General features: G+C 45.1%; 1 protein-coding gene across 12 annotated transcripts in view; it reads right to left on the minus strand.

The window, feature by feature from the left end:
• nf1a (neurofibromin 1a) overlaps positions 1-12,224 on the minus strand; it is a 118,431-nt gene that overhangs the window by 5,026 nt on the left and 101,181 nt on the right. For 6 of the 12 annotated variants that reach the window (XM_080771542.1, XM_080771538.1, XM_080771541.1 and 3 more), the window contains 8 exons: positions 12,023-12,167; positions 11,369-11,526; positions 10,428-10,550; positions 8,206-8,324; positions 7,615-7,715; positions 5,913-6,055; positions 5,045-5,091; positions 4,018-4,234 (listed from right to left, as the gene is read on the minus strand). In XM_080771542.1, coding sequence (XP_080627668.1) covers positions 4,018-4,234; positions 5,045-5,091; positions 5,913-6,055; positions 7,615-7,715; positions 8,206-8,324; positions 10,428-10,550; positions 11,369-11,526; positions 12,023-12,167 — 1,053 coding nt within the window. The remainder of the gene's footprint in view (positions 1-4,017; positions 4,235-5,044; positions 5,092-5,912; positions 6,056-7,614; positions 7,716-8,205; positions 8,325-10,427; positions 10,551-11,368; positions 11,527-12,022; positions 12,168-12,224) is intronic. The other 6 variants (XM_080771537.1, XM_080771544.1, XM_080771543.1 and 3 more) reach the window with 2 other exon arrangements.

Consider the following 12,224-nt stretch of genomic DNA (forward strand, 5'->3'; position numbering starts at 1 on the left):
TCAGAAAACTGTCAGGATGTAGAAGATTTAAAAAAAAATCTGATCTCAGGTCAAAATGGGTTAAGTATAGTGTACACCACTGAACAGTTAGTTGTTTCAGCTACACTGAAACAACGCTTCAATCCAAGCTGCTTTTGCACTAGTTTGTGGCAACTTAATGTTTCGTGTGGGTTCATCAACTAACTGTGAATATAATAATTTGCGTAAAAAAAGATTATCTAAGGCTTTACATCGCTGGCGACATTTGATAGCCTATCCCTTAAATAGAAGAGGAGACAGCTAAATGTCACATCCTTTAAACAGTCACATGACACAACACACAGCTTATTCCCAGTGGGGGGGGGGGGGGGGGATCAGGTTTCTGAGTAGTGTTGCTGTATGCAATGACACCCACTAGAGGGCACCACCGTACAAACGTGGGTAAACTGCCCTTATCCCTGCACTGTACCCGCTGAGAACTTACTGCTAGAGCTCAAAGCTAATTACATTAATGGTAAACCATCAAAGCATGTTCTTCATCCTGGGGCAAAACTATATGAAGTGAACCCCCCGAGATATTCGATTGACACTGGGATCATTCCAACCAATGGGGAAGGGGGGCTGAAGGGACGTGATCGACCAATGACTGACCTCCAGGGTCACAGAGGGTCACAAAGGTCAAAGAAGAGTACCTGGGAGGAAGAGGAGGTGTGGCGCAAAAACGGCAGACTTTGAGCAAGACAGAGAGGCTTTACAGAGAGAGAGAGAGAGAGAGAGAGAGAGAGAGAGAGAGAGAGAGAGAGAGAGAGAGAGAGAGAGAGAGAGAGAGAGAGAGAGAGAGAGAGAGAGAATGGGAGAGAGAGAGAGAGAGAGAGAGAATGGGAGAGAAAACAGAAATGACAATGATGACAACGAGAACCAAACAGGAACCAAAAAAATCCGCACATGAGAGCAAAGAAAATAAAAAAAGGTGAATGACTAAAGTGATTCATGGTCACTGGATAATTGGCATGAACTGATCAGGGGGAAATAAATGAGGGTATATTTATGGTTTACACTACAGGAAAAGACTCGCTCACCGTATAGAAAAATAAGTAAAACTTCTAGACTGAGACTGAAAAATATATTTTATTTTATTTTATGATAAAAGTGCTGACGAAGGTCTGAGGACCGAAACGTTTGCTTTTTAAATTGCACCAGAGCACAGAGCACCATGAGCACAGCATCATAAAATAAAATAAAATATATTTTTCTAAGTTTCAGTCTAAGGAGTTTTACTTATTTTTCTATACGGTGAGTGAGTCTTTTCCTGTCAAAGTTCCCTTATGTTTTTGAGACCACCGCCACCGTAGTCAAGTTTGAAGAAAAAAAGGACGAAGGCGCAACAGTTTTCTCAGTGCTTACACTACAGGAACACATACTGTATGCACAGCAGCTAGAGGTACAGTACAGCGGGAGGGAGGGAAGGGGAGGGATGACTTTTCACACTGCAGTCAGTCAGTCAGTCAGTCAGTCAGTCCAGCCCAATCAAGAGGAATAGAACCAGTAGAACTCAGTGCCAATGTGGGTAGGTTTTATGTACCGACTGTGGCGTCTCGTGAGGGACAACCAATGGATGCATTATGGGTAATGACAACTAACGGGGTCTACGGGGGAAACTGGAAGACGGGGGGCAATTCACCCGTGGGTTGTGCCCCTCTTCTTCACACCCATTGGTTGCCGTGTCACGGTTGGACAAAAAATCCTCTCTCTCTCTCCATCCACTACCATTGAAATAACAGGTTTTTTTTCAGTGGCTTCGTATTGACATTCCGTGCGTTCAATTCATATTTTAAACTTCGTGTCGGTAAAAAGGAACATCACAGTGGTGACTGCAGGGTATATCATGTTTTTTTTTTGTTTGTTTTTTTAGTTTTAGCAAATTCAACATAAACAAGGCGGAACCAGGGCCGGGCGGAACAAGGCAGAAGGAGCCTGCTGGTTGGTTAGTCAGTCAGGGACCAATCAGAAGGCTGAAAAAGGGGTGCAAATACATGGCCAGTTATTTGGGGATCAATATACTGCAAGTAGGAAAATGAGTCTATATGTTACTTTGGTCCGGACAAGTTTAATAGTACACTTGTGTCACGCGCCAAAATCCAAGTGGTGCAGCCGTGCAGTGTGAAAAGAGGCTAGTCAGGCTAGCCCAGGGATAGGGTTACTGCTGGACTTGCAATATGCAAAGGGGGGAATATAGCATTACAATTCTCATCTCCATTTTCTAGACATACAGTTCAGGTACTAAATGTGTATATCCCAAAATAGCGCTCAACGCTAAATTTGTTGTTCATTTCCAACAGGATGTGGGCATGATGATGGGGGGGGGGGGGGGGGGGTTCCGGGGTTTTATCTCATCTCAACTGCCCCAATAAGAACTTCAACCAATCAGAGAAGAGCGCCGTGGTGTGGCAAACTGGTAAAACATCACTTTTTATGCAGCACCTGAACTGTGCGAGGGAGTCTGGCTGGGATAGTATGCATTACGATGGCTTAACTTGTACTAATAATCGCACGCACACACACACACACACACACACACACACACACACACACACACACACACACACACACACACACACACACACACACACACACACACACACACACACACACACACACACACACACACACACACACACACACACACACACACACACACACACGCGCACACACACACACACACACACGCCCAACTACTGCTATCCTAAAGGCAGACAGGTGAGGTTATCAAAGCAAGCACAGTGAAAACACACAGAGAATGGACACAGGAGTTACCACAGCATTTCAGACTACAGGCTGGGTGTGGGGGTGGGGTGGGGGGGGGCATTAGCTGCCCAGAGAAGCTCTATAGCTGGGCTTTTTGTACCAGATGTTTTGGCTGCCATCTCCTCAGCAGGCTTGGGGTGCAACAGAGTCGGGGAGCATCTACAAACTACTCAACCCACCCGCACGCACGGCACGGCACGCGCATGGAAACGTTGTTAAACAGACAAAAACAAAAAAAAGGCAAAAGAAGAAAAAAAGTGAGTGGATTAGAGGCAAACAGTGGCCAGAAGAAAGATGAGAGAAGAGAGAGAGAGAGAGAGAGAGACAACATGTGAAAGCACACGCAATGTCACGTTTCGAAAATGGGAGCATGTGTTCCTCGATTTGTAATAACGGCAGACCAGACTTCTGAAGGTTGCGGTTTTGAATCAAGCTAGCCCCCTTTGGTGCTGTTGTGTACACTACTAAACCCAGTAGACATTTACTTATAGTTCATGTTCACAAAACATGTCTTTCACTTTTAAATGAAAATGTCAGATGTTATGCAGCCTCTACGGAACTTTTTAGTTCAACGTTCGTTAGTCAAACTGTAACGCAGACAGTGTTCATTTACCCTGTGCATTGTGAATAGAGGCTAGCTTGAGCAATACTTAATTCATACACAATAACAACTAGATACTGTATGTACTGTATGATAAGCAGGCCGGGGGGGGGGGACGTTAGTCATCGACTGTGACTTCTCTGTGATCACACGTTAGAGCTTACCGATGGACACACTACTATTAATGACCAGTTATTAAAAAAGTATAATTATCACAAAGTAAACATTTTCTTTAACCCCATTCCGGGGGGCGGGAACCCTTTTTGGTGTTTTAAAGCCTTATGTTATACTTTAGCTATTGAAAAATAGCAGATCTACAAGCTCATAGCGCTCATAGCGAGTGCCGTGCTATTATGAACTTGTGTAGGTCTGCTATTTTTGAAAAATCGTGAAAATGTAGCCTCAAATCTTTGAATATACAAGAATTACAGAGTGGACATTTTCACTCAAATCTTTGCTTCTGGGGAGGTCCCTGGAACAACACATATTCAGATGGGGGGGGGGGGGGGGGGGGGTGGAGGCATGTTACATAATAATTTTTGGCACCACTGATACAGAAACATAAGGTTTTTCAGAAAACCGCCAGACATTTCTTTTTTTTTATTATAAATAAATGTGGTCATGTGTCATACCTGGCGAGTGCTGTGAGGTGGCCAGTGAGGTCATGGAGTTGGACAGGTTGAGGTTAGCGGTGATGCTGAGCTGACTCTGACTGGTGGGGGGGTAGGGGGAGGTGGGCGTGCGGAGCAGCTCCTCGCTGCGCTCCTCCTCCGCCGTGGGCAGGTAGCTGTCGATCAGCGCCTCCAGGAACTTCACGATCAGCTCGGCGTAGTCCGGGATCTGGGTTTGCTGAGGAAGGAGGAAGGAGAAAAAGAAAAGAGGGAAAAAGGAACGGGAGACAATTAGGGAGGAGGTACTGTAACTAGAGCTGGGACTCGATTAAAAAAATGTATCTAATTAATCAGAGGCTTTGTAGTTAATTAATCTAGATTAATCGCATTTTAATCGCATATCAATATTCAACCTGAGAACAGCGAGAAACCTTTTTTTTTAATGTTTTTTGGTATCCCAGTGAATCAATGAATAGTGACTACAGGATACCACTCATTTTCAACATTTTGCTGTCATTAATATACCTGTTGTGGAAATAATAATAAAAAGTCACCCCGTTCTGTGTTGCCTAGAACATCACAAAGCTGTACTTACTTCATATTGTTACTGTTTTTTGTCAGACCTCCAGTTCTAGGCAACACAAAATAGGGTGACTTTTTATTATTTCCAGTTTTCAGTACTATAGAAAAGCGCCAAGTGAGAAACGTTCCGCGGTGGAAAAAAAGGTGCGATTAATTTATCTGTAGTTAATTGCGATAAACTTTTCTGTAGTTAATTAATCTAAATTAATCGCAATTAGTCCCGGCCCCAACTGTAACGTTTTATTTGTATAGTGTGTGTGTGTGTGTGTGTGTGTGTGTGTGTGTGTGTGTGTGTGTCTGAGTGTGTGTGTATGAGCACACTGATCGATAAATCTACACACCAATGGGCTCCTGTGTTGGGAGTGTAATTGCTATAGCACATTGGATTGCTCCAGTGTGTCTCTGCAAGGATAGAGATAGTAAATAATAATATGATGGAAGGAAGGGGGCCATGAATGAACCATACCTTTGAGAAGGGCCCAGCAAACCTCCACAGTCCGTTAAAACCAAAGCCTGTGAGAGGAGAGAGGTGGGGGGGGGGGGGGGGGGGGGGGAGTAAAGGGAGGGGAGAGGAGACAAGGTGAGAAAGAACAGAAACAACCAAAGTCCCGTCCGCATCTCATTGTAAATAGAATATCTAAACGCGTGAATCTTTTTACAATGACGTTATTTTTCAGAAAGGAAGCCATTGAGGGTTAAAATGGGTCTTAATGCTTCCAACTCGAGTAGAATTATTAATGTTTTGTACATTAGTGTCCATGACAACAAAAATATATAATGTGGAGACAATAAAGACTATTATTATCATTATTATTGAAGGTGGAAACATTTCCATTTGCTCAGTAAAATATTTCGGGGGCATATTTAGAATGTGTGCAGGCTTAGCATGTTGAATCTAGTTTGCATTAATGAGGATTTAGTTGACACAAATGCCGATAGTATCCAGTGTAAAACAAGTGTAAAATGACTTATACTGGATCTCTCGTCCACTAGTCTCTTCCTAACATTTTAGTCTAGTTTTTATTTGTCGACGAAATTGTCAGTATATTTAGTCTTAGTTTTAGTCATCGTAGCTTAGTTTTAATTTAGTTTCCAGTTGTTTTTGTCAGTGAAAATAGGTAGTCGACGAGCATTTTTCGTCTTAGTTTTAGTCGACGAAAACAACACTGGTGTGTGTGTGTGTGTGCATTACTCTGTAGGTAGTAGGGCTGGTACTGAGGTGTACTGTGTGTGTGTGTGTGTGTGTGTGTGTGTGCATTACTCTGTAGGTAGGAGGGCTGGTACTGAGGTGTGTGTGTGAGGTGTGTGTGTGTGTGTGTGTGTGTGTGTATTACTCTGTAGGTAGGAGGGCTGGTACTGAGGGGGAGACTCCTCATGATAGACCACACTCTGAACGATGCCGTGCACCGGGTTCAACAGGTTGGTGTCCTGGCACATGGACAGCAGTGTGTTTATCTTGGAGTCCAGGAGGTTGTGGCTGTGAAGGACACACACACACACACACACCACACACACACACACACACACACACACACACACATTGAGGATTATTGCCATCAAACACTCGTTGTAAAATGCTTTGATAAGATGAGTACAATCATTCAGACATTCTCTCACACACACACACACACACACAGGAAGTTCACAATATAATTAATATACAGGTCCATCCCAACGAATTAGAGTTCATTATTTGCCATGATGTATTAAAAATAAATAAACTTTCATTATACAACAACTGAAATAAGTCAAGCCTTTGTTGTTTTAACATTGATGATTATGGCATACAGATCATGAAAATCAAAAAAATCCTATCTCAGTGAATTAGAATATTTTACGAGACCACTATTTTACGAGAAATGTCGACCATCTGAAAAGTATATTAATGGATGCAGTTACTACTTGGTCTGGGCTACTTTTGAACACATTATTTCATCAATGGGGCGTGGCATGGAGGTGATCAGCCTGTGGCACTGTTGAGGTGTTATGGTTTGCTTTGTTAACAGCCGTAAATTAATTTGTATTGTTCAGTCTCATGTCTCACACCTTCCTCTTGACAATACAACCTAGATTCTCTGTGGGGTTCAGGTCAGTCCAGTTGGCTGGTCAGTTAAGCACAGTAATACCATGGTCAGTACACCAGTTACTAGTAGTTTTAACACATTAATACCATGGTCAGTACACCAGTTACTAGTAGTTTTAACACAGTAATACCATGGTCAGTACACCAGTTACTAGTAGTTTTAACACAGTAATACCATGGTCAGTACACCAGTTACTAGTAGTTTTAACACAGTAATACCATGGTCAGTACACCAGTTACTAGTAGTTTTAACACAGTAATACCATGGTCAGTACACCAGTTACTAGTAGTTTTGGCACTGTGGGCAGGTGCCAAATCGAGCTGGAAAGGAAAATGAGCATCTCCATGATGCCACAACATGCCACGCCCGATTGATGAAATAATTTGTTCAAAAGTAGCCCAGACCAAGTAGTAACTGCATACATTACATTAATATACTTTTCAGATGGTCGACATTTCTCGTTTAAAGAAATCTCTTTTTTTTAGTGGTCTCGTAAAATATTCTAATTCATTGAGATAGGATTTTTTGATTTTCATGAGCTGTACACCATAATCATCAATATTAAAACATTAAAAGGCTTGAATTATTTCAGTCGTTGTGTAATGAATCTAAAATAATATGAAAGTTTATTTATTTTTATTACATCATGGCAAATAATGGACTTTTTCCAGATTATTCTAATTCGTTGGGATGGACACAAAACAAAAAAAATAAGTTCCAACTGCGCTTTACTGGCATGAACCAAATGAGATCTCATTGTCACTTAATGTAAGGTTAAAACAAATTGGACACTAAAAGAGCCCACGAGTATCTGAATCAGCAGGTCGTTTGTTTTGAACCTTGTGGCCTGGAGAATATAAATTATACATTTGTGGTTGGTGTGGGTGCTGCATCTTTCCCAGGGCATGATGATGCTTGCTGGGGTACTAATAATAATAATAATAATACTTACACCACAGGAAAAACCTTTGGGAAGACAACGCTAGCTTCGGCCAGATACTCGTAGAGAATCCGTTGGTCAAAGTCGTCGGTGGTATATTTGACCTGGGTGGCCTGGGGGGAGAAAAAACACACACAGACAGAGCCTCTTAGAAAAGGTCAAAATGCACATTGGGCGCACGCTCAGGCAAACGGACAACCAGTTACATTCAATTCATCCATGCAAATCATTTAGGTAAAGTGTGTCAAGTAGAAAAGTATGACAAATTGCTTAATATGTTTACCCAGTAGCCAAAAACTACATAATATTTATTCCAAAACATGGAACAAAGACAAGCATTTACATAATGAGTGAAGTTGTAAACGTCACAAATTATTATACTGCCAACTATTAAATTATTAAAATCTGTCCATCGATTAACTGATTACTTGATTAATAATTTGACCATTATCTATGATAGGTATGTATTGTATTAGTGAGTGAATGAGAGAGATACAGCGTGTGTGTGTGTTGTGTACATGCGTGCGTGTGTGTGTGTTGTGTACATGCGTACGTGTGTGTGTGTGTGTGTGTGTGTGTGTGTGTGTGTGTGTGTGCGCTCACCAGCACAGTGAGCAGTAGGGCTTGGATCTTGGGGTCTGTCAGCACCTCCTCATCCAGCAGAACGTTGGACTCAGACACAGATACCTTACGCAGGTGGGAGTTGCCAATTCTTTGGGTTTCTGCAAAGGGAGACAGGTGGTGTTACATCAGAAAACTATCCAAACGCCGGTCCCAGTTCAAGGGGAAAAAACAAAAATCACTGTTTAAAAACACAATATATATATTTTTTCCTTTCACCCATTTTCAACCTATCTTTATATAACAGGTCCTCACTAATGTCCATCGTATGTGTGACCATTATTGTCTCCTCGGTCTGTGTCTCAGAGGAGGGCTGTGGACAGTCCAGAAACCCGCCTACCAGGAACAGAGAGCCTGCCGTTTATATTAAATCCTTTGCTGCCCATCTAGTGTTCAAAAAGTTTGACCGCTTCACTGCCGCACATTGACTCCAATGTTACGGAGCTTGTCGTCCTTCCGGGTTAAACAGGAAGGCGTGGGCTTCCGGAAGTGGAACGACTCATCACAACACGGCCCACAGCCTTTAGCTAGCAGAACAACCAGCTACATTTTCGATGCGATGCGATACAAAAGCACAAATGATTTATGATCGTCGGGTGCGAATACAAGCGGCCGAAATGAGTTTTCTTCGACGGGTGGCTGGCATCTCCCTTAGAGATAGGGTGAGAAGTTCATCTGCCTTAGAGATAGGGTGAGAAGTTCATCTCCCTTAGAGATAGGGTGAGAAGTTCGTCTCCCTTAGAGATAGGGTGAGAAGTTCGTCTCCCTTAGAGATAGGGTGAGAAGTTCGTCTCCCTTAGAGATAGGGTGAGAAGTTCATCTCCCTTAGAGATAGGGTGAGAAGTTCGTCTCCCTTAGAGATAGGGTGAGAAGTTCATCTCCCTTAGAGATAGGGTGAGAAGTTCATCTCCCTTAGAGATAGGGTGAGAAGTTCGTCTCCCTTAGAGATAGGGTGAGAAGTTCATCTCCCTTAGAGATAGGGTGAGAAGTTCATCTCCCTTAGAGATAGGGTGAGAAGTTCGTCTCCCTTAGAGATAGGGTGAGAAGTTCATCTCCCTTAGAGATAGGGTGAGAAGTTCGTCTCCCTTAGAGATAGGGTGAGACGTTCAGTCACACGACAGCGACTCTGAGTAGAACCGCTGCTCCTTCGCCTGGAAAGGAGCCAGCTGAGGTGGTTCGGGGCATCTGGTTAGGATGCCTCTCGGGCGCCTCCCTAGGGAGGTCCGGCTCGAAGCACGTTCCACTGGGAGGAGACCCCGGGGCAGACCAAGGATCACGTCCCACTGGGAGGAGACCCCGGGGCAGACCAAGGACCACGTCCCACTGGGAGGAGACCCCGGGGCAGACCAAGGATCACGTTCCACTGGGAGGAGACCCCGGGGCAGACCAAGGATCACGTCCCACTGGGAGGAGACCCCGGGGCAGACCAAGGACCACGTCCCACTGGGAGGAGACCCCGGGGCAGACCAAGGACCACGTCCCACTGGGAGGAGACCCCGGGGCAGACCAAGGACCACGTCCCACTGGGAGGAGACCCCGGGGCAGACCAAGGACCACGTCCCACTGGGAGGAGACCCCGGGGCAGACCAAGGACCACGTCCCACTGGGAGGAGACCCCGGGGCAGACAAAGGATCACGTCCCACTGGGAGGAGACCCCGGGGCAGACAAAGGATCACGTCCCACTGGGAGGAGACCCCGGGGCAGACCAAGGATCACGTCCCACTGGGAGGAGACCCCGGGGCAGACCAAGGATCACGTCCCACTGGGAGGAGACCCCGGGGCAGACCAAGGACCACGTCCCACTGGGAGGAGACCCCGGGGCAGACAAAGGCGCAGTTGGAGGAAATACATCGACTCACTGGCCTTGGAACGTCTCGGAAATCCCCCCAGGAGGAAGTCACTATAATGTTGCTTTGGAGAGGGAAGTCTGGAGCTTTCTGGGTGGAGCCGTTGCCCCCTGCGACATGACTACGGATAACCGGTTGAAGATGGATGGATGGATGGATGCATGCCGGCGCACCGTGGACAGCTCTCGAACCTTTGGAGATACGGCGCTTTGAAAATCGGGTTATAATGGGGGCTCAACGGAGCTGGATTTAAAAAAGAAAAAAAACATAGCTGAGATACGTGCAGGGGGCGGGGGGACGGGGACGGGACGGCGGGGAGACTCCTGGGGGGACGGCGGGTCAACAAAGAAGCTCACCTATCTCATAATCGTTCTCGGCCACACGCCTCATCTTGGGCGGGGTGGTCATGCCCGATTCCATCTCTGGCCTCTTTGGTGCTTTGGAGTCCGATATCAAGTGGTCGAAGCTCTTCCGCGTGCCTGGGCGCAACACGGCATAAAACAGGCGTCAGCCTACAGTCATTTTTATTTCACTTTAACCCATTCTGACCTGAGATCAGATTCATACGAGGTTTCCACTGGACACACACTGGTCTGATGAACCCATTCTGACCTGAGATCAGATTCTAAAAATGTCAGTCGACTCTTCGATTTTTCAAAAATAGCAGACCTACAAGCTCGTATCGCGCCACTCGGTGGCGCGCTATGAGCTTGTAGATCTGCTATTTTTCAATAGCTAAAGCATAACATGATGCTAACACCAAAATGGGTTCCCGTTCAGAATGGGTTAATAACACCGGACTTAAAGCCGGCCATCATTCAATGAGGTGGTCCTGCTTTCATAAATACTGCACTGAGCCACCGCCTATAAATACAAATTGTATTTCAATCAAGTGTTGAAAGACAACAGAACTGCACTGGGAATTCTTTACTGACAATGTGTCACTCTGCTTTGTACTAGAATTAGAAATCGAGCAAGCTGGCTAGCTTAGCTAACAACAGGCCATTATTTAATTCACCCACGGTCAGGGCGGTTTATATCTTGACATATCTCTGTTGAAGATTTAAGCAAGGTAGAGCCAAATAAACAATAAAAAATAATCAACAAAATCACAAAATGTCTCCAGTGTAGTTTATAGTAGTAGTAGTAAAAAAAAAGAAGAAAAAAGCAAATATCACATAGGAATGAACGCTGTTAATTAGTACATCAGCACAGCTGTCACGTTCCTCTCGTTTCTGTTCCGAATCGGAGCCAACAATAAGAGCCGTGCCGATGAGACATTTTGCAGTGGTCATACCCAGGAGTTTCTTGGTGTTGGCCTGGGAGGGCTGGCCCATGTCCAGGCTCATGGACTTGCGCGTCCGAGGGCTGATCTGTCCCACCGTGGGGTAGTGGGCGGACAGGTACCGGTCCGACACCTTGGGGGAAGTCCAGGGCTGGTTCTCCCGCAGGGCTCTGGGGGGGGGGGGGAGAAGAACATCTGGTGACTCACAGGACAGACCTTAACCCATTTAGACCCCGAGCTCCATTCTACAGAATGTCTAAATAAATCATGACAATTTTCAGACAAAGACAATGTTTTCATGTCAGTCTTTCTCAAACATTCCTAACGTCAAGGCAAAAATATATGTAATTGGCCTTCGACCCCAATCTGAAAACATGTGGTTCCAGGAACCCGCCCATGAAGCAAAGATTTGAGTTAAAATAAAATAAAAACGTTCGCTCTGAAAGAATATATATTCAAAGATTTGCGGCACTTTTTCGCGATAAAAAAATTAGCAGACCTACAAGCTCATAGCGCGGCACCGAGTGCCGCGCTATGAGCTTGTAGGTCTGCTATTTTTCCAATAGCTAAAGCATAACAATGCTTTTAAACACCAAAAAGGGGCTCCCGTCCAGAATGGGTTAAAATCAGCCCTGAATCAAAGGGAATCAAAACACGGTTTACTACCTGTACCTGCAGCTCGGGGGGTCAGAGTGGTGGACGGAGTAGGTGTCCATAGGAACCGTCTCCATGGCGAGGTCAGAGAGCAGCAGCGACTTCCGGTGCTTGAGGCTGCAGCGGCTCCTCACCTCCTCGGACACAGTGAGCAGAGCTGCACAGATGGAGAAAGCACTGTGACACACCAGAACCCCCACACACACACACCCAT

This window comes from Protomyctophum bolini (assembly GCF_963924005.1).
Source record: "Protomyctophum bolini genome assembly, chromosome: 9".
Classification (NCBI taxonomy): domain Eukaryota; kingdom Metazoa; phylum Chordata; class Actinopteri; order Myctophiformes; family Myctophidae; genus Protomyctophum; species Protomyctophum bolini.